This window comes from Uranotaenia lowii, chromosome 2, assembly GCF_029784155.1.
Source record: "Uranotaenia lowii strain MFRU-FL chromosome 2, ASM2978415v1, whole genome shotgun sequence".
In the NCBI taxonomy this organism is placed as follows: Eukaryota; Metazoa; Arthropoda; class Insecta; order Diptera; family Culicidae; genus Uranotaenia; species Uranotaenia lowii.
The window spans coordinates 68077721-68100413 of record NC_073692.1 but is presented as its reverse complement, the minus strand read 5'-3'; the positions used below and the strand labels follow the sequence as shown (position 1 = coordinate 68100413).

Here is a 22693-nt window from a genome sequence, read left to right as displayed (position 1 = left end):
ATTTTTGTCATTTTTGTCATTTTTGTCATTTTTGTCATTTTTGTCATTTTTGTCATTTTTGTCATTTTTGTCATTTTTGTCATTTTTGTCATTTTTGTCATTTTTGTCATTTTTGTCATTTTTGTCATTTTTGTCATTTTTGTCATTTTTGTCATTTTTGTCATTTTTGTCATTTTTGTCATTTTTGTCATTTTTGTCATTTTTGTCATTTTTGTCATTTTTGTCATTTTTGTCATTTTTGTCATTTTTGTCATTTTTGTCATTTTTGTCATTTTTGTCATTTTTGTCATTTTTGTCATTTTTGTCATTTTTGTCATTTTTGTCATTTTTGTCATTTTTGTCATTTTTGTCATTTTTGTCATTTTTGTCATTTTTGTCATTTTTGTCATTTTTGTCATTTTTGTCATTTTTGTCATTTTTGTCATTTTTGTCATTTTTGGCATTTTTGGCATTTTTGGCATTTTTGTCATTTTTGTCATTTTTGTCATTTTTGTCATTTTTGTCATTTTTGTCATTTTTGTCATTTTTGTCATTTTTGTCATTTTTGTCAGTTTTGTCATTTTTGTCATTTTTGTCATTTTTGTCATTTTTGTCATTTTTGTCATTTTTGTCATTTTTGTCATTTTTGTCATTTTTGTCATTTTTGTCATTTTTGTCATTTTTGTCATTTTTGTCATTTTTGTCATTTTTGTCATTTTTGTCATTTTTGTCATTTTTGTCATTTTTGTCATTTTTGTCATTTTTGTCATTTTTGTCATTTTTGTCATTTTTGTCATTTTTGTCATTTTTGACATTTTTGACATACTTGTCATTTTTGTCATTTTTGTCATTTTTGTCATTTTTGTCTTTTTTGTCTTTTTTGTCATTTTTGTCATTTTTGTCATTTTTGTCATTTTTGTCATTTTTGTCATTTTTGTCATTTTTGTCATTTTTGTCATTTTTGTCATTTTTGTCATTTTTGTCATTTTTGTCATATTTGTTTTGTTGTCATTTTTGTCATTTTTGTCATTTTTGTCATTTTTGTCATTTCTGTCATTTCTGTCATTTTTGTCATTTTTGTCATTTTTGTCATTTTTGTCATTTTTGTCATTTTTGTCATTTTTGTCATTTTTGTCATTTTTGTCATTTTTGTCATTTTTGTCATTTTTGTCATTTTTGTCATTTTTGTCATTTTTGTCATTTTTGTCATTTTTGTCATTTTTGTCATTTTTGTCATTTTTGTCATTTTTGTCATTTTTGTCATTTTTGTCATTTTTGTCATTTTTGTCATTTTTGTCATTTTTGTCATTCTCGTCATTTTTGTCATTTTTGTCATTTTTGTCATTTTTGTCATTTTTGTCATTTTTGTCATTTTTGTCATTTTTGTCATTTTTGTCATTTTTGTCATTTTTGTCATTTTTGTAATTTTTGCCATTTTTGTCATTTTTGTCATTTTTGTCATTTTTGTCATTTTTGTCATTTTTGTCATTTTCGTCATTTTTGTCATTTTTGTCATTTTTGTCATTTTTGTCATTTTTGTCATTTTTGTCATTTTTGTCATTTTTGTCATTTTTGTCATTTTTGTCATTTTTGTCATTTTTGTCATTTTTATCATTTTTATCATTTTCGTCATTTTTGTCATTTTTGTCATTTTTGTCATTTTTGTCATTTTTGTCATTTTTGTCATTTTTGTCATTTTTGTCATTTTTGTCATTTTTGTCATTTTTGTCATTTTTGTCATTTTTGTCATTTTTGTCATTTTTGTCATTTTTGTCATTTTTGTCATTTTTGTCTTTTTGTCATTTTTGTCATTTTTGTCATTTTTGTCATTTTTGTCATTTTTGTCATTTTTGTCATTTTTGTCATTTTTGTCATTTTTGTCATTTTTGTCATTTTTGTCATTTTTGTCATTTTTGTCATTTTTGTCATTTTTGTCATTTTTGTCATTTTTGTCATTTTTGTCATTTTTGTCATTTTTGTCATTTTTGTCATTTTTGTCATTTTTGTCATTTTTGTCATTTTTGTCATTTTTGTCATTTTTGTCATTTTTGTCATTTTTGTCATTTTTGTCATTTTTGTCATTTTTGTCATTTTTGTCATTTTTGTCATTTTTGTCATTTTTGTCATTTTTGTCATTTTTGTCATTTTTGTCATTTTTGTCATTTTTGTCATTTTTGTCATTTTTGTCATTTTTGTCATTTTTGTCATTTTTGTCATTTTTGTCATTTTTGTCATTTTTGTCATTTTTGTCATTTTTGTCATTTTTGTCATTTTTGTCATTTTTGTCATTTTTTTCATTTTTGTCATTTTTGTCATTTTTGTCATTTTTGTCATTTTTGTCATTTTTGTCATTTTTGTCATTTTTGTCATTTTTGGCATTTTTGTCATTTTTGGCATTTTTGGCATTTTTGGCATTTTTGTCATTTTTGTCATTTTTGTCATTTTTGTCATTTTTGTCATTTTTGTCATTTTTGTCATTTTTGTCATTTTTGTCATTTTTGTCATTTTTGTCATTTTTGTCATTTTTGTCATTTTTGTCATTTTTGTCATTTTTGTCATTTTTGTCATTTTTGTCATTTTTGTCATTTTTGTCATTTTTGTCATTTTTGTCATTTTTGTCATTTTTGTCATTTTTGTCATTTTTGTCATTTTTGTCATTTTTGTCATTTTTGTCATTTTTGTCATTTTTGTCATTTTTGTCATTTTTGTCATTTTTGTCATTTTTGTCATTTTTGTCATTTTTGTCATTTTTGTCATTTTTGTCATTTTTGTCATTTTTGTCATTTTTGACATTTTTGACATACTTGTCATTTTTGTCATTTTTGTCATTTTTGTCTTTTTTGTCTTTTTTGTCATTTTTGTCATTTTTGTCATTTTTGTCATTTTTGTCATTTTTGTCATTTTTGTCATTTTTGTCATTTTTGTCATTTTTGTCATTTTTGTCATTTTTGTCATTTTTGTCATTTTTGTCATTTTTGTCATTTTTGTCATATTTGTTTTGTTGTCATTTTTGTCATTTTTGTCATTTTTGTCATTTTTGTCATTTTTGTCATTTTTGTCATTTATGTCATTTCTGTCATTTCTGTCATTTTTGTCATTTTTGTCATTTTTGTCATTTTTGTCATTTTTGTCATTTTTGTCATTTTTGTCATTTTTGTCATTTTTGTCATTTTTGTCATTTTTGTCATTTTTGTCATTTTTGTCATTTTTGTCATTTTTGTCATTTTTGTCATTTTTGTCATTTTTGTCATTTTTGTCATTTTTGTCATTTTTGTCATTTTTGTCATTTTTGTCATTTTTGTCATTTTTGTCATTTTTGTCATTTTTGTCATTTTTGTCATTTTTGTCATTTTTGTCATTTTTGTCATTTTTGTCATTTTTGTCATTTTTGTCATTTTTGTCATTTTTGTCATTTTTGTCATTTTTGTCATTTTTGTCATTTTTGTCATTTTTGTCATTCTCGTCATTTTTGTCATTTTTGTCATTTTTGTCATTTTTGTCATTTTTGTCATTTTTGTCATTTTTGTCATTTTTGTCATTTTTGTCATTTTTGTCATTTTTGTCATTTTTGTCATTTTTGTCATTTTTGTCATTTTTGTCATTTTTGTCATTTTTGTAATTTTTGCCATTTTTGTCATTTTTGTCATTTTTGTCATTTTTGTCATTTTTGTCATTTTTGTCATTTTTGTCATTTTTGTCATTTTCGTCATTTTTGTCATTTTTGTCATTTTTGTCATTTTTGTCATTTTTGTCATTTTTGTCATTTTTGTCATTTTTGTCATTTTTGTCATTTTTGTCATTTTTGTCATTTTTGTCATTTTTGTCATTTTTGTCATTTTTGTCATTTTTATCATTTTTGTCATTTTCGTCATTTTTGTCATTTTTGTCATTTTTGTCATTTTTGTCATTTTTGTCATTTTTGTCATTTTTGTCATTTTTGTCATTTTTGTCATTTTTGTCATTTTTGTCATTTTTGTCATTTTTGTCATTTTTGTCATTTTTGTCATTTTTGTCATTTTTGTCATTTTTGTCATTTTTGTCATTTTTGTCATTTTTGTCATTTTTGTCATTTTTGTCATTTTTGTCATTTTTGTCATTTTTGTCATTTTTGTCATTTTTGTCATTTTTGTCATTTTTGTCATTTTTGTCATTTTTGTCATTTTTGTCATTTTTGTCATTTTTGTCATTTTTGTCATTTTTGTCATTTTTGTCATTTTTGTCATTTTTGTCATTTTTGTCATTTTCGTCATTTTTGTCATTTTTGTCCGTTTGTCATTTTTGTCATTTTCGTCATTTTTGTCATTTTTGTCATTTTTGTCATTTTTGTCATTTTTGTCATTTTTGTCATTTTTGTCATTTTTGTCATTTTTGTCATTTTTGTCATTTTTGTCATTTTTGTCATTTTTGTCATTTTTGTCATTTTTGTCATTTTTGTCATTTTTGTCATTTTTGTCATTTTTGTCATTTTTGTCATTTTTGTCATTTTTGTAATTTTTGTCATTTTTGTCATTTTTGTCATTTTTGTCATTTTTGTCATTTTTGTCATTTTTGTCATTTTTGTCATTTTCGTCATTTTTGTCGTTTTTGTCATTTTTGTCATTTTTGTCATTTTTGTCATTTTTGTCATTTTTGTCATTTTTGTCATTTTTGTCATTTTTGTCATTTTTGTCATTTTTGTCATTTTTGTCATTTTTGTCTTTTTCGTCATTTTTGTCATTTTAGTCAGTTTTGTCCTTTTTCTTTCGATCTCAAGTTTTTCGAAAATTCATCAAAAACACATTCGATGTTTTCAGGTTTTTTTGAAAAATAAAATACACATTGCAACGCATTTCCGATTTTACTTCCTTTTCCGATCGAATGAAGCTGTGCCAAAAAAAAAGTCGTTACGCAATTCTTTCCAGAAGCGCCATTAGACACGCTTCCAAGCTGCCTCCTGTGCGCCGCCAATTTCCGCTTAGGCACACTTCTCTTCTAGTCATAGTGTACCAACATCCGAAATCTGCGTCGTGGCTCTTGTACATGTCCTCCTGGTGGCTTCCTCCACAATTTTGAATGTGCAAAAGCACCACCCTCCATCATTATGGTGCGCTTAATGGTTGGGTTCTTCTTTTGCAAATATAAAACGACGAAAAAAAACCTGAACTGGATCTGCTCAAACATGCGTAAAACGTGTGCATGCCCTTCAATCAAGTTTCTATCAACGAACAACTGCGGGAAGGCAAAAAAGGACCAAAACTAGTTCTACGCGCGCTTTTCCTCAATAAATAGGTACCTTTTGCTAAGAGCTGGTGCAGAGCATCCAGACGCATCTGTACGGGTACAATATCGTTATTGAAAAAACAAAATCCGGCACATCTGCCCGTTTGACCCGAAATATTCGAAAAATACTTTCAGCAGTTGCTCTGGAAAAAAGAGGCGAGGGTTTTCCATTAACGGCAAACGGCAGCAGCACCTTTCGTTTTGAAGATTTTAAAAGGATCTCTTCAGAATAACCCTCCGGAGGAAAACGAAACATTCGTAGAGGTCACTTGCCTTTCCGAGATGCGTTTCTTCTCCTTCGGGACGTGTCCTGGAGGAAACTTCCTTAGCTGAGATTTTTTTTTGCCTTCGAGACAACCCCGAAGCTAGAAAAGCAAGCTGCACCATATGATCAAATGAACTGTCTTCCGAAAAAGAAAAAAAAAACACGCCATCGTCCTTTCATCAGCTTCCCTCTTTCGAGATACCCGTGAAGGATTCCTCCGGCTGTGGACACTTTTGGACCCGTTTGCAAGCGACGATGCTCCTACTGGGTTTCGATCAATAGAAACCACATTTTCATTCTTTTCCGCTTCTTTACATCCCCTTTCAAGACACTTTTCGGAACGGCGAGCCCTAGATGTGCGTAAGAAATCCTTGCAGCCTCGCTTCGATGTATGCCTAGGTGGGTATAGACTTGCACGCACCAACAGCCAGTAACGGTCATTTTCCAAGTAAAACTCGACAAAAGCCACGGTGATCGCAGCTGATGGTCCGTTTACTGTTTGTCATAAACGGTCAATCACTCATTCATCCTCCCTTTCCTATCGCTTCCAACTTTGTCCCTATATAAACCCGGATCCAATCAAAAAAGTGGATTGTTGATTTTACCAATCTTCTTCCAGGTAGTAAGATGCTCGTTTTATTTTGATACCTACCACGCATTGAATGCTGAAATCCATAGCGGCCTGGAACCTGAAGGACCAACACCCATATCCGATGACCGGACAACACAAAATCGTTTGGCATCAGGCGAATCACCTGGCGACGTTCGACGGATTCGGGAACCCATGCACGTGTCACTTGTTCCTGTGTTACGCTTGGTGTTGGAAAATTTCTCGATATTATTTTTAGAAAGATCTCCAGAGGTTTATAAAAAATCCGATCTATTACACTGCCACATTTTGTTAACTTGATGAAACATTTAAAAAGCAATGAAAGACAAAAAAATAATCCGGGGAAATAAGAAAATGACGAGTTCCTTAAGCTTTTGAGTCGTGTAAGCAGATAATTTATGTTATAGTTTATGTTCTTGAGAGATCTTATTGGGAGTTACCTGAAATTTATTTTTTTTCATAACAAAGCAAATGAATCTTATGTTTAAAAAAAATGCATTCACAATAAGAAAATCTGAGTATTCCAAACGTTATTGAAGCAAAAAAGAGCTCTGAAATCATGTATGCCATGTTCAAAGAACCACATGTACACATTTTGACCAGAATGCTAGGTGCCCAACAGGATGGCCCAGAAACAGGGGTATGTTCCGGCATCAAAGCCTAGGAAGCAAAACAACGTTTCTTAGCCTGTCGAAAGGCTCCATGCCAAATTTCAGCTCGTTTGGATAACTCTAAAAAATCGCTAACCATCTTCAAGTTGGATAGAACTTTCCCAGCTAAATTGCAAAATCAACTATTTTGGATCTAATCTTTCCTTTATTTTGATGTAGAATTACATTTACATCTTACGAGAACACTAAAATATTGAGATTTATGAACAGATGTCGCCTCACGAAAATAGCTCAAGTATATCTGTTTTACCCTACCAGGAACCACTCAAATATTACGTAATGCTTTTGAGGGGATGGGAATGGTGGTGATATAATAGCTAATTACCATTTATGGATTTTTCTTTAAAAACTTTAAACGAATCTGTTGTGTAGAGGGGAGGCGGGGCCTAAAATGATAAAATCGCTAGCAATGAGATAAAAAAGATTCTTACTATCCATTTTAAAGATATAATGTCTGAGAGAAGTTTTTCCATAAAGTCCGGGTATGGTGTACGCGTTGCATTGGAGATTTGTTGAACTTAATAATCTACAGAATGCATGCGAGCTCATACTTAGGCAGAAACTGTGGTGAATCCGTGCATCCATGGCGGATTAACAACATACATTCATACATAATGCCTGAGAGAAGTTTTTAGATTAGAATTCACTATCGTATCGATGACCGTTTCAAAGTTCTGACAATTTCGAAAAACAAATCTTCAAATTTCAGTTTTCAACCATAACTTTCTTTCAAGTGAACTTTACTATAAAATGTGTTCAAGAATATTTTAGTAACAGTAAAGTTGCTCTTTTTTTTTGCTTCGATTAAAGTCGTTTTACCATCTTAATGGCATTCGCGACATTATATCAACATTACAGTTGGTAGACAGTTATTGAAAAACTTATCTGGTACAACTGTGTTCGATAATCGATGTTTATTCCTGGGCTCGATTTTGCGGACATCGACTCAGGAAGCATGGCATATTTTATTCACTGTAGAGAAATTTTGAAGTTCTATCGAGATATCTTGAAAATAACTCAAAAAAAAAAAAAATAGTCAAAGTTCTATCTAACGAGTTCTGACAAGTTCGGTTATAAATTTTACATGTGACCATCGTGGGGTAAATGTCAATAAATTTGAAGAAAAATTAATCCTTATACTAATTTGAGCCTAGCTTAAACAACAAGAGTGGTCCAAGTAGGCCAACTATCGAAAATCCCACACGCTGTAGCGTGAAATTGATCTTTGGCAGGCTAGAAGGTCACCTGCAAAATTTGAGACCGATTGGAAAACGGAAAGGGGTCACGCAACGAGCTAGAATTTTTTATGAGGTGTCTGTTACATTTTGATCGGGACACGGGAGAAGTTTCATGCCCCATTTTTATGCGTATTTTTATGTATGCGGCGGCGGAGAACTCCAATAGCGGAGAGTCAATGACAAGATGCTACATCTGATCGCATGTCGTTTTGACGTTGCATCGTCGAATTATGTTCCATGGTCAGATTATGTCGCTTCTCATATTATATTGCATGGTCGGATTATGTCGCATGGTTGGATTAAGTTGCATTGTAGGATAATGTTGCATGGTCAGATTAGGTTGCATAGTCCGATTATGTCACATGGTCAGATAATGTTGCATGGTCCGATGATGTCGCATGGTCAGGTTATGTTACATGGTCTGATATTGTTGTATTATCGGATTTTGTTACATGGTTGGATTATGTCTCATCGTTCTATTATGTCGCATGGTAGGATTATGTTACATGGTTCTGATTAAGTTACATGGTCAGACTATGTTGGATGATAGGTTATCCCAAGCATCCAAAAGTCAGCATAATCAATGTGCTGTGCAAATTTTAACCGCAACCCTTCAAGTTGATAGCGAAACACGCTGCCACGAGGTCACACCTTAATGTTGTTTTACCAGCAGCTAAAATTCGAAGTGGTAATAAGCTTTCCGAGAATATCTGCAAGGGCAGCCAGCTGCCAGCAGCGAAGACGCATGTTAATTATAACTTAGAAACATTAGGAAACGGCATTTAAAATTCCAATATAAATCATACATTTCAACAATTTTCAAACTACAAAAAATGATTTATTGATTATATGCCCTTTTGTGACGTTAGTTCACATTTCATATTCATGAAATGGCGGACATGTCTCAAAAAAGGCTATTTGAGGAACTTTTTGGAACTTCGAGTCCATATAAGGCTATTTGAAACCTAGTTTGTAACTTTTATACTAGATGGATGCGATTGACATGTCACAAAAAAGTAAATTTGAGGAGTTTCATGGAACTTGAAGTCCATAGAAGGCTATTTGAGACCCAATTTGTAACTTTTATACTGAATGGATGCGATAGACATATCACAAAAAAAGGCTATTTGAGGAACTTCATGGAACTTTAAGTCCATAGAAGACTATTTGAGGAACCTTTTGTTACTTTCATGCTCACATTCGAAAAAAAATCGGTATTGTTTAGCGAAATTCGAACTTTGGAGGCACGAGTTCAACTAGATAAACCTTTAATGTTTTTGAGTCCAATATTTTCAACCAGATGTTCTTCAATATTTAGTCTCTCGTCTTTTAAAGATTTCAAGTGTTCAATTACCTTTAAACGAACTCTATTGAAAAAACGGACGATTTTCATAACATTACCTCTTACTAAAAGGATATTTGATGACTATTCGCTTCTGGGGCGTACTTTAAAAAACAAATTACAGTCAAAACATGAGACTTAACATGTAGAAACAGGGGCTAAGAAATTTGGAATTGCTTATTTGGTATCGAATTATATGAACGTTAAATTTGAACAGATATCTTCAGAATAGTAGTTAAAAAGACCCCAAGCATGCTATACTTTCTACCACACGTATAAAAAAGAGTAAATCTGTAGTAATCTGAACAGAATCATAATTTTTTCCAAAACAAACAATAAAAAACTGAAAGAAAATTTCTTTAAATTTAAAATATTCTTTAAATCTCATCAGCAGTATTCAAATCGTATTAAGGAACTAAAAAATGATGATAATTTTCGATTAACTTTGAAAAATAGTTTTGGACACAACTATTGAACTATTCAAGCAGGAATTAAAGCTTTTTATATTTAATTTGTGAATGTGATGTGAAAGTATGAATGTGAATGTGAAATAATGTGAAGAAACCCGGGTAAAATCCGTTTCAAACAATATCTGAGCATCCAGGCCAGATTTGACTTATCTTGATTTTTTTTCATTGAATTTATCAGTTTGCCTGAACTTATCAAAGAAAAGCTAGAAAAAACGATAGTCAAAGTATCTAGCCTGATTTACCTACAGTGAAAGATATACGGATGTACCTTTAATGTTTAACGGAAACCGTAATTTATCGGAAATTGAATAGCTTTTCCAATATTACTTTTGGATTTTATTTTATAAATTATCGTACATTATTTAAAAAAATTGACTATGTTGTTATTGCACGAATTTAAAAAAAAAAAAATTCGGCCTTCTCGGCCAAAAACGGCCAAAAAAAGTTCAAATATTCGGCGAGCCGAATGTTCTGCTTAACGGTTTGGTGGTATTCGGAGCCAAATATTCTGTACAACTTTATTGAAGGCCTTCAGATGAAACAAGTTACGATAAAAAAGTAAATAAGATAAGAAGAAAGTTACATATCTCAATCTCACTCAATCTCAAGGGTAGGTGATAAAAACTCCTTGATGTTACAAATTAAATGGAAAAATAAGGCTATGGGTTCATTACATCCTTAAGATTGACCTATCTCTCTTCTACCGTTAATAGTTTTTCCATCGTTACTTTTATCATCTGACGATTTTCAAAAAAAAAAAAAATGTGATACTCCATTAAAAAAAAAGGTTTGTATAGTGGTAAGGGGTATAGGGGGTATTGGGGTAAGTGAGTTCAAAACTCAAATTCGGCTTGTAAAAATAACAATACCAAAAAGGCACAAAAAATAAGGAAATCGATTTCTAATACCATTTTACTACTAACGGCCATCACATAAATTAGGATAATTAATAGATTCTACTGTTATGATTCAAAATTTATCATATTCCAATTTTCAAATGAATACTTTTTCGCTAAGCCATTAACAAATTACTCAGATACGATATTCCTAATTCTGAATTAGAAATTTATATGAAAATAAAATTTAAGCCATCTTCTTTACAAATTTGAAACCAAATTTCCGAAACACCAATTAACAACAAAGCAGAGGTTGAGAATATTAGAATTTTAAATAATCCATAAGAAACTGATAAAAAAAAATGAAAAATTCAAAGTTTTGCTGTTGATATTGGAAGCACAATGCATTAAGCTTTAATTTTGCTACTTTGAATCAAGTTTCAAACTTTCAATAGAATTATTAAAAACTAAGATCGATCCAAAAAAGAAGATTCAAAATAATAATAATGAGTGAAAGGATTTTATATTTTTGAACTGCGTTTTATAGTTTAAAATTTCAAGCTAACATCATATTTTGTATTTTAAAATTTCAAGCTCAGAATATTTTGTCGCTATCAACTGAAGTATTGGCCTTTGAAAGAACAAAACAACGATTTTCTTAAATTTCAATTTAGAATTTAGGCATGGAAAATCATTGAATTTTTAAAACAAAATCTCGGAATTTAAATGCAAAACAAACTTATTTTAGTGAAAAATAAGAAAAAAATTAAATGGTTTGAAAAGTTGAATGAATTTGTTTGAAATTCTTAATCTTCATAAAAAGGTTAGTGTAATAGCATTTAAGGAGAAAAGGAAACAGCATTTTTGGGGTGTACTTATTAATGATTGATTTTGAAAAGTTGGTATATCGTCTTCGGTTTTGATGATATAGCATTTAAATTTTTTTAGTTTGAAAATGAATCAGATTTGAGCGAAATAAATTATTTATAATAGATGAACTCACAAACCTACATTAAAACATGTTTCTAATTAGTTTATTATCCAACATTTTTTCAAACAATAATTTTTGGCCTAGAAATTCTTAATTCAACGATCAATATGAGAAATTTTAAAACATATCATTACAAATATTTATAATAAAGTTTAAAAAAAATTCTATTATATTCCAAAAATTGTTTAAAACAGCAAAACAAATCAACTTTTTCATTAAAGAAAATCTAAAATTCAATTAGCAATTCAATTCAGCTTCTTGAAAAATTCGTTAACATTCTCGTGTATTACGAGACAGTAAAGTAAAAAAAATCTCTAACTTTTTTACGCATTACTTGCGGTCTTCGGGAAAGTTGATCATCAATTAAAAACCTTTATTTTAAATTTTTTTTGTAATGTTTTACAGTTTAGTTTGAAAGAAAAGCAAATATGATTTCCCACCTAGTTTAAAAAAAAATTCAACCGCAAAATTTTGATGGAAAAAAACTAATTGCATATTTCAAAGCACCATTCAAAGCACCCAAATAATTCAGAATTAGCTCCTAAACTCCTTGTACCTCGGCAAAATGTAAATTTTCTGGCCTGTGTATAATTCAATGCCATTTAAAATTATCTTTTGCAGAAAAGTTCACAAAATAAATCAATCTTCACGACCTTAGAAAGAAGGTAGCTTTATTTATTACTACAGACCTTGTTCGATTTTGGCAACATTCGATTTTGGCAACATCCAAAAAAGACGATTTTTTTTGGTAATTTTTTTATTTTATGTTTTCATTTTAAATTAATAAAAAATAATGTAAAAAGTAATATTGGAATGACATTTTTTATTTAACATAATTATATTAGTTTTAAACAGTAGAAACATGAATTTTTCCATGTTGTACTGCTTAAACCTTATATAAATTAACCAAATAAAAAAAATGCTTATATTATGATTTACGTCAATTTTGATTAATTTGAAATAAAAATAAAAAATAAAAAGTGCAAAAAACCCCTTCAATTTTGATAACTTGCGATTTTGGCAACATAAAATTTACGGGCATGTTACCAAAAACGAACGGAGTCTATATATATTCACAGTTTAAATATATTGTTTATATCTTTGACTATCCGAATCATGGTTCAAGTGAAGAGAACTAGAAGATGGAGACTTTACCCTATTGAATCCTTCAAATATTATAAAATAAGATTAGTTGAAACTTGTCAACGAAATAATGTTCGAATATTTATTTCTTTTAATTTGTTGTTTCAATTCCCTATGGGAGTGAAGAAATTAAAGGCTTGAACGCTCTCCTACTCAAGATAGCCACTCAGAATTTTGCCACGCGTTTCACGCTCCAACACGTTTTTCTGGGCGACAAACGTGAAAATTTGTTATTAAAATTATATTTATTTAAGCTTTATACAAAACTTTGAAATTTTCAAATTGATTGTATGTCTTACTGGTTTAAAAAAAATGTCAGAACGGATACCCATATGTTTTCAAAACCTTTCTAGCTAGAATTTGCAAGGACTACTCTGCCGTGTTTCGCCGAAGTGACGCATAAACCATTTTTGTTTTAAGCGAATAAAAGCAATTTTCTCTTTTTCTTCTTTATTTGTTTATCTGGTACTTTTCATAGAATGTGTCCTGTAGAATTTATGCTAAGATAGATGACAAATGCAGCCTTTTCAAACACAACTATGTATTCATTTTTCGTAAAATTCGTACAATTGCTTCAAATGGATATGCGTCAGTTCGGCGTATAAACGATTAAAGTGACATTTTCCTTAGTCTTGTTGTGTAATTGGAACAAGTTTCGTTCTTCAGTTAAAATGGCCAGTGTGTTGGATATTCTTAAATTGTATGCGAGTGAGGAAAAAAAAATTTAGTGATGACATCGGAGAAACTTCTCAAGGTATGTATTTCTTTGTACATTAAAAACAATGCCCGGTCGTTCATTAAATTCGAGCATACAGCTTTAAAAGTAATTAATACTGTTGATTTCACCACACAAACAAATTCATTTGTAATAAAAAACAACGTAAAATTTATGAAGAATAAGTTTTATAGTTCAAATATTAAATAATTTCTCAAGTTTTTAAATTAATGTAGATGTTGACATTTGTTTTCAATTTTTTTTTTACCAAACAGCCTCGACAACTTCTTTGATTGAGACCCCTTTTCTGAGGAAGACGGGGTGGCTTTTCTATTTTATTTTAAACACATTGTCATGTTGAAATATGATTTTATTCCAAATCTGAGGAATGTCACTTGAAAATTATAATTGATCATTTTCAAAAACGCATGGATATGCGTCGCTTTGACGTATAAATCGCAGTTTTGGCGATTCGTTTTTCTCGATTTTCTCAAAAACTGTTTTATATTTTCTAGATTTGTTGAAGCATTTGAAAGCTCATAGGAAAACGCACAAAATAGCGTCAAAAAGTCAAAATCGAAAAAAATGGTCATCTTCATCATATCACGGCAGTACTGGCGTAGAAGAGTTAAACTCCAGAATGATTGATGGATTTGAACATGCTAGAAATCAAAGCAATCGACTGACCAAATATGTACAAGATCGTTAATGTAGAGTGTCTATGCCGAACTACCTTCAAACCAGGTGTTTAACCTGAAGATAAGCTTCACGCATTAGAAAAAAAACGCGGAAGTACATGTTTGCATTTGATTATCAACCAGCAGGTTTTTGGCGCCAAAAACGAAATTTACGCGTGCTTTCCTATACCTACAGGGCTTCTTTTTTTGACATGAGTTTTCTTTCCAAATACGATACAATGTGTTACAATGTATGACTATTTTTATCAGGACAAGCAATTTTTTCTCCTAATTTTTTTCATTGAAGTTCGAAAACCGGAAGAACTTTCGAGATGACTGTCACCGGGATTGAAACCTTCCGTTGATGAATTGTATGGAAACATCAATAAACGGAAAGCTGCTGTGATAGAAGGAAGTTTCAGCAGCAAAAAAAAACTGCGACTTCCATTACGGAAGGGACACTTTTCCACTTTCCTCGCACAATCCTAGCGCTGTAGAAAATTCTGACTGTATGTAGACAACAAAACGAACGAACGGTTATTAATTGCTAGGATTAAGTTAGCTTGCAGCCGGCCTTTTAGTCGAAATAGGTGCTGCCTTTCCTGATATTTACTTCCTCTAGGATCTGGATTTTTTTTCGGAATTTCTAGTACACACATGTTTTGCCACCCCGAATTTCAGGAGGGAGAACGCCGAATGGGACTTGTTTGTGTCGAACGAACCCGATCTTTTGTTTCGGTGGAATGGCGATACACATCATTTATGTTCTGTGTAGGTACCTACATAGGACATTTTGAGCTGGAAAACGGTCCGTATGGGTCTATTGCACAAGGATGAAGGTCCGGGCTTTGATTTAAGGTTTTAAAGGAAGGGAAGGTGAAGAATGGGGTGGATGGTGTGGAAGGTAAAGGCCGGCTGCAGCAAACCGGTGATCGTCAATGTTTTGTACCGTTCGTTCCACCCGAAGTTTTTTTTTTTTGTATAGCAAAGGACCGATGCAATTGCAAGCGGAGTTTTGTCACATTTAAAGGGAGCGCTAAATCAGGACCGTTGCAGGTACAAGAAATGAAAGATTTGATTTGGGTTTTCCGTGAATAGGACCACCTTGGAAAGGTGGTGGTAACACCTTTTCAAAAATTAAGGTTTTTGGCGGAAAAATCTCAATTGTCTCGAAGTAAAATCACTTTTCGACCAGTTGGTCCAATGCCGTTTTGACGCTAATGAAACTGCTCACAAAACCAGCCAATACGAGCACGCGAACGACCAAAGCAGAACTGGAACGTTTTCTCGCGAGAGTCTTCGCGGTCCGAACAGCGATGCGAGACAATGCGAAGCAGTGAAGAAAACGGGCCGCTAAAAATAAATGAAACATAACACCGGTTTGCTGCACCCCAAACAAGAAAACAACGCGCACATAGCGCACCAAACACCGGCTGTCTGGCAGGACTTGAATGGAACGGATCGACGGGACAGGCGAAGAAAGACAAAAGCGTACAAAAACATCCACCCGATCCGTACCCGACGAAAGACACCGAACGTCTGGGCTTCCCCTTGGCCGGCCGAAGCCGAACGAAGCACACCTGCGGTCTTCCCCCACCATGCAAGCCGATTGCTCGACGAAGATGGCCCGAAGACGCTGGAAACTCCACCCACTTTACGCGTTCCGTTTTGGTATTTCACTTTACACCGTGTTGCACCGATCGTTGATCACCTTACGGCGGCCGATCTCATTGGTGCAGGGGCACGTGCTGAGCTGTTGTGATCTACCCTCGCCGTTTATGGTCCACCAGACCAGACCGGAGTGTGAATAGGGGCCGGGTGCATGCAATCGTCGTAGCGGCAGCTGTAACACCTGGTTTCTTCATCTGCTTTTGTGCGGTGCTTCTGCTTGCCGACCAGCCGAGCTGGAACGAAGGGGAAAACCCGAACACTGTTTGCTGCACCGACTCTGCAGTACTCGGGATCAGGGGAAATCCCGTATCGAAACCGGGTTGCCTATAAATAGAAGCACGAGTGGGATCCGAACATCATTCCACGTTCACTTGCCTCAGCGAACAGTTGCTTTTCAGTTCGTTTTTAACCTTTCATTAACAAATATTTCGAATCGCATTCGGTTCAGTGTTTTTACTCCGGTTCCGTTTTGAGTTTCGTTTCGAGAGTGAGATTGGCTTTACGTGCCCAGCCTGCGCGCAAAAGGATTTCAGTCGTTCGGAAGAGCTCGTTGCGCACACATCGCGTCTCCTCGCCAAGGATTAAGTGATCAAAGTGTTTTACGAAACTGCTTTTGGGAAAAGCACGATCAGTGCCCAGTGATCAAAGATTGTTGGAAGAAGAACATTCAGCTCGATAACATATATGGGATATCAAATTTGGATTAAGTGATTAAGAGACGTTCTGTGGAGTCAAGAAACGAGAAGTTTGATTTACACATTTAAAGACTCAGTGAAATATGCCCACATCAATCATGCAGAAAAGCTACAGCCATTGTCCGCTCAAGAAGCGACCAGTCTTCATCCGCGATGAAGAAGTGGAAAAAGGTAATTATCACTTTTTTGTGAACTTCTTGCACAGTTGTTAAATAAATATGAAAAAAAATTTAAAATTGTGTATAACGAGATATTAACGTGTGGTTTCCTTTCTTTCTACTTTTCCAGACTCAGAATCTGATATGGAGCCAGAAAATCTTAGCACAAAGCCACAGGATCTTTCGATGAAGAAAAAGATCGCTCGGTCAGAGTCTCCAGTTCCAGTCATCATCAAGGCAGAAGATACCCTGCCAACTCCTCCCCCATCCTCATCTCCTGATCCCAGTGAGATCAAGTCACCGATCTCAGTTCCTACCCCAATCTATGGATCTCATCCCTCAATCTACTATCCCCCAACTCGATCTCCCTCATCGCCAGCAGAACCAATCCACAACTTCTACAAATCTGCCCCAAATGTGTACTCTGGCTATCCTCACTTCCCGTACGCCATGCCCTACCCTGCCGATATCTACAATCTGTACCATCACATTTCGCCGCCACGTTCCGAGCCTCTGTCGCCTTATGCTCATCGTGAAAGTTCCGTCTCGCCGCCACATCCGGGACACTACGGACGTCAGGAATCGATCTCACCACCAACTATGGTTCCTGCCTATCCGGCCGCAGAACTTCGGCTAAACCAGAACAACAACATCATCAAGTCGGAATCCTTTGCCCGGCAACACCGTTACATGCCATACAGTCTCAGCCATCATCACCAGATTATGATGCCTGTAGATCACCCATCTCTATCGCCAACCTCCAGCCATACATCGTTCAACTCTTATCTATCCTCGAACCGTTCCCTGTCACCCGCCCGTTCAAGTCCTTCGGATATGTCCGAGGAGAACAACAACTCCAGCTCGCCATCGATTCTCACCGAAAAATCCACCTCCAGCTCCAACATCCAAAAGGTGAAAAGTGACAAATCCGGCTCGGACAAACCATCCGGATCCAGTGGTGCTCCCCGATACCAATGTCCGGACTGTGGAAAATCCTACTCAACCTATTCCGGTCTATCGAAACATCAGCAGTTCCACTGTCCGGCAGCCGAGGGCAACCAAGCCCAGAAAATCTTTGTGTGCAAAGAGTGTGACAAACCCTACAAAACCCTCGGTGCCCTGAAGATGCACATCCGCACCCACACCCTGCCCTGCAAGTGCAACCTCTGTGATAAGGCTTTCTCGCGGCCCTGGCTGCTGCAGGGTCACATCCGGACCCACACCGGCGAGAAACCCTTTGTCTGCAAGCTCTGCTCCCGGGCCTTCGCCGATCGGTCCAACCTCCGAGCCCACCAGCAGACCCACGAGGATGTTAAGCGCTTCAAGTGTCCCAGCTGCACCAAGTCCTTTTCCCGGTTGCCACTGCTCACCAAACACACCGAAACCGGTTGCCCCGGAATCCAGATGCCCGGCTCCCCGTCGATGGTCGTCAGCTCCTCGTCCCAGCAATCGCACGAGGACAAATACATGCCCACAGTGCTGCCTCATGGCAACATTGCCGTTTGCTGAAGAAAAAAGCGCAAAACCACACACCGCAAATCGGAAAGAAAGTGCCTTTTCATACAATCTCAGCAAGCACTGAAACGTGAAAAAAAAACAGAACAGTTCACCAGTGAACGAAAAAAAAGACTGAAAAACTCATTGCCACCGCGATCGTTTATAAATTTTTGCGTTACTCGTGTATAAGTCCAGAGCCCACTGAACTTAAGAAAAATTCCCGGAAAAGTGTTTTGTTTCTTCAAAGTGAAGAGTGAAATTAACTACCCCCAAAACATTTGGGAAACCAATCGTGTTTGTAAATAGTTTATTTATTCCTCGTCGATAAGTTAAATCTATTGCAAGTTTCGATTTCCACACACCACAAAAAATCCTACCAAAAACTAGTGTTTCGTGTTTGCGCAAGCAAAGCAGAGAAATTGTTTTTAGTTTTCGTAAGAACCTCTTTTTTCGCCCTTAAAAATTTAATTTATTCTATTTCGGAAGGTAGACAAAACCATAAATTACAAAATAGAACTCTTGAGTTACTGCTGGTCGATCTACTCTAGGAAGGTATAACAACCCTTCAAGAGTGGACAATCACTTCGAAGAAAGTTTCTAAGCTAGTCAGTTAGATTAATTTTTCGCTTAGTTTGATCATCTACTTTTCCCAACTTAATTCTTCTTTAGGATTTAGGTTCGCGTGCGAGTCGAACAAGAAAATCTGTTTCAAAAGGATCTCAGTTGTATGAAATTCTTACTCCTAAAAAACAAACAAACTTTAAACTATAAAGTTAGCCATTCGAGTGAAAAATGTGCCTTGAAAAAAAAAACATACAAACTCCATGAGCCAGAAACTGATGCATTTCAAAATAGCCATTCTACTGTTTAAATACGACAAATTAGCATTAGGCAAAGATTTTACATTGATAGAAACTCATTTTTATAAAACCTATAGGCTCTCTACGATTAGTGTTAGGATCACACACACACCTGTATAGAAAAGAAAAGACAAAGCAACCAATGTGTACTTTCTCGTATTTTTTTGTACCGCTACCAGAGTAAGAGAATATTAATATATTTTGTTTTCATTGTTTAGTGTTTAAGAAGTTAAGTACCGTAAGAAATATCTAAAGACAAAAGAAAAAAAAAACAAAAACAAAAAATAAAAAATAAAATGAATTTTATATGAAAAATTTAAATTTTCCCTCTTCTCAATCAAACATCGAATAATATCACAAAAACACTCCATGATCGTTCCCGTCTTCGGCACTTTCGGTTTCTCTCGGTTCGCTCTTCGTTTGGTTCGCCTACTATGTTCGGGTTTCGGGTTGTTCCTCCATTCGCTAACACCGAATGCGCGCTTCGGGTTTCGATTATGCTGCTGCACAGTTCACTCCGTTGCCATTTGGTTTCATTGCTTCAACCGATGGATTTCAAACCATTATCCTATTAATTAATTTCAGATTTGCAATCATTTTGATTAATGAATGAAAATTTAAGATAATATATTCTTCAATTATAATTTCAGAAATGCTCCAAATGCTGTTTTTCTACAACTGTTTTTTTTTAATTCAATGACATTTTAAAAGATAAATTGTGTATTTAATTTTATATTCGGATTTTGAAATACTTATCCTAGCATGACACTATGAATCCAGCTTCTGAATTGTGAATTTGAATTTCTGGAAAAGAACATTTTTGACATAAAATCCATTTATAATTCCTGAATCTTTCCTTGTTGTGAAAAGAAAACCATTTACATCTCATTTAAACATGAAGTGAGAAAGCTAAATAAGCTTCAAATTTTTTGTTTTTAATCTGACAGCTCAAACGATGTCGCTTAAAAAAAGGGATGCATAATCTTGAAAAAATATTTATTTTGACAAGGATAATTCATAGACAAAAAATTGAAGCATTTAGGCTAAAGGCACAAGAATTAAATAAAAATATTAAAAATCACACTAATGAAAAAATTAATAAAAATGACCCAAATTTTGCCAAAAATAGCAAAAATGACAGAAAAAATACACCACAGGAAAAATAATCAAATACCAAAATTGACAAAAATGACAAAAATGACAAAAATGACAAAAATGACAAAAATGACAAAAATGACAAAAATGACAAAAATGACAAAAATGACAAAAATGACAAAAATGACAAAAATGACAAAAATGACAAAAATGACAAAAATGACAAAAATTACAAAAATGACAAAAATGACAAAAATGACAAAAATGACAAAAATGACAAAAATGATAAAAATGACAAAAATGACAAAAATGACAAAAATGACAAAAATGACAAAAATGACAAAAATGACAAAAATGACAAAAATGACAAAAATGACAAAAATGACAAAAATGACAAAAATGACAAAAATGACAAAAATGACAAAAATGACAAAAATGACAAAAATGACAAAAATGACAAAAATGACAAAAATGACAAAAATGACAAAAATGACAAAAATGACAAAAATGACAAAAATGACAAAAATGACAAAAATGACAAAAATGACAAAAATGACAAAAATGACAAAAATGACAAAAATGACAAAAATGACAAAAATGACAAAAATGACAAAAATGACAAAAATGACAAAAATGACAAAAATGACAAAAATGACAAAAATGACAAAAATGACAAAAATGACAAAAATGACAAAAATGACAAAAATGACAAAAATGACAAAAATGACAAAAATGACAAAAGTGACAAAAATGACAAAAATGACAAAAATGACAAAATTGACCATAGTATAATTTTAACAATTTTGAAAATTCAGACAATTTTGACAATTTTGATAATCCTGACAATTTTGACAATTTTGACAATTTTGACAATTTTGACAATTTTGACAATTTTGACAATTTTGACAATTTTGACAATTTTGACAATTTTGACAATTTTGACAATTTTGACAATTTTGACAATTTTGACAATTTTGACAATTTTGACAATTTTGACAATTTTGACAATTTTGACAATTTTGACAATTTTGACAATTTTGACAATTTTGACAATTTTGACAATTTTGACAATTTTGACAATTTTGACAATTTTGACAATTTTGACAATTTTGACAATTTTGACAATTTTGACAATTTTGACAATTTTGACAATTTTGACAATTTTGACAATTTTGACAATTTTGACAATTTTGACAATTTTGACAATTTTGACAATTTTGACAATTTCGACAATTTTGACAATTTTGACAATTTTGACAATTTTGACAATTTCGACAATTTTGACAATTTTGACAATTTTGACAATTTTGACAATTTTGACAATTTTGACAATTTTGACAATTTTGACAATTTTGACAATTTTGACAATTTTGACAATTTTGACAATTTTGACAATTTTGACAATTTTGACAATTTTGACAATTTTGACAATTTTGACAATTTTGACAATTTTGACAATTTTGACAATTTTAACAGTTTTGACAATTTTGACAATTTTGACAATTTTGACAATTTTGACAATTTTTACAATTTTTACAATTTTGACAATTTTGACAATTTTGACAATTTTGACAATTTTGACAATTTTGACAATTTTGACAATTTTGACAATTTTGACAATTTTGACAATTTTGACAATTTTGACAATTTTGACAATTTTGACAATTTTGACAATTTTGACAATTTTGACAATTTTGACAATTTTGACAATTTTGACAATTTTGACAATTTTGACAATTTTGACAATTTTGACAATTTTGACAATTTTGACAATTTTGACAATTTTGACAATTTTGACAATTTTGACAATTTTGACAATTTTGACAATTTTGACAATTTTGACAATTTTGACAATTTTGACAATTTTGACAATTTTGACAATTTTGACAATTTTGACAATTTTGACAATTTTGACAATTTTGACAATTTTGACAATTTTGACAATTTTGACAATTTTGACAATTTTGACAATTTTGACAATTTTGACAATTTTGACAATTTTGACAATTTTGACAATTTTGACAATTTTGACAATTTTGACAATTTTGACAATTTTGACAATTTTGACAATTTTGACAATTTTGACAATTTTGACAATTTTGACAATTTTGACAATTTTGACAATTTTGACAATTTTGACAATTTTGACAATTTTGACAATTTTGACAATTTTGACAATTTTGACAATTTTGACAATTTTGACAATTTTGACAATTTTGACAATTTTGACAATTTTGACAATTTCGACAATTTTGACAATTTTGACAATTTTGACAATTTTGACAATTTTGACAATTTTGACAATTTTGACAATTTTGACAATTTTGACAATTTTGACAATTTTGACAATTTTGACAATTTTGACAATTTTGACAATTTTGACAATTTTGACAATTTTGACAATTTAGACAATTTTGACAATTTTGACAATTTTGACAATTTTGACAATTTTGACAATTTTGACAATTTTGACAATTTTGACAATTTTGACAATTTTGACAATTTTGACAATTTTGACAAT

The 22693-nt window shown here is 32.5% G+C and overlaps 1 protein-coding gene across 1 annotated transcript; it reads left to right on the top strand.

Moving 5' to 3' along the window:
* Positions 1-16213: 16213 nt before the first annotated feature.
* Positions 16214-19357, top strand: LOC129746310 (protein escargot-like). The gene is made up of 2 exons (XM_055739911.1): positions 16214-16733; positions 16851-19357. The coding sequence occupies exons 1-2, from the start codon at positions 16646-16648 to the stop codon at positions 18227-18229; spliced, it is 1467 nt and encodes a 488-aa protein (XP_055595886.1). The 5' UTR covers positions 16214-16645; the 3' UTR covers positions 18230-19357.
* The last annotated feature ends 3336 nt before the right edge of the window (positions 19358-22693 follow it).

Bases quoted from the DNA above. Each gene is read 5' to 3' on its own strand.
- LOC129746310 (XM_055739911.1), top strand. From the start codon at position 16,646: ATGCCCACATCAATCATGCAGAAAAGCTACAGCCATTGTCCGCTCAAG. The intron at 16,734-16,850 runs GTAATTATCACT...CTACTTTTCCAG, and splicing joins CGATGAAGAAGTGGAAAAAG to ACTCAGAATCTGATATGGAG.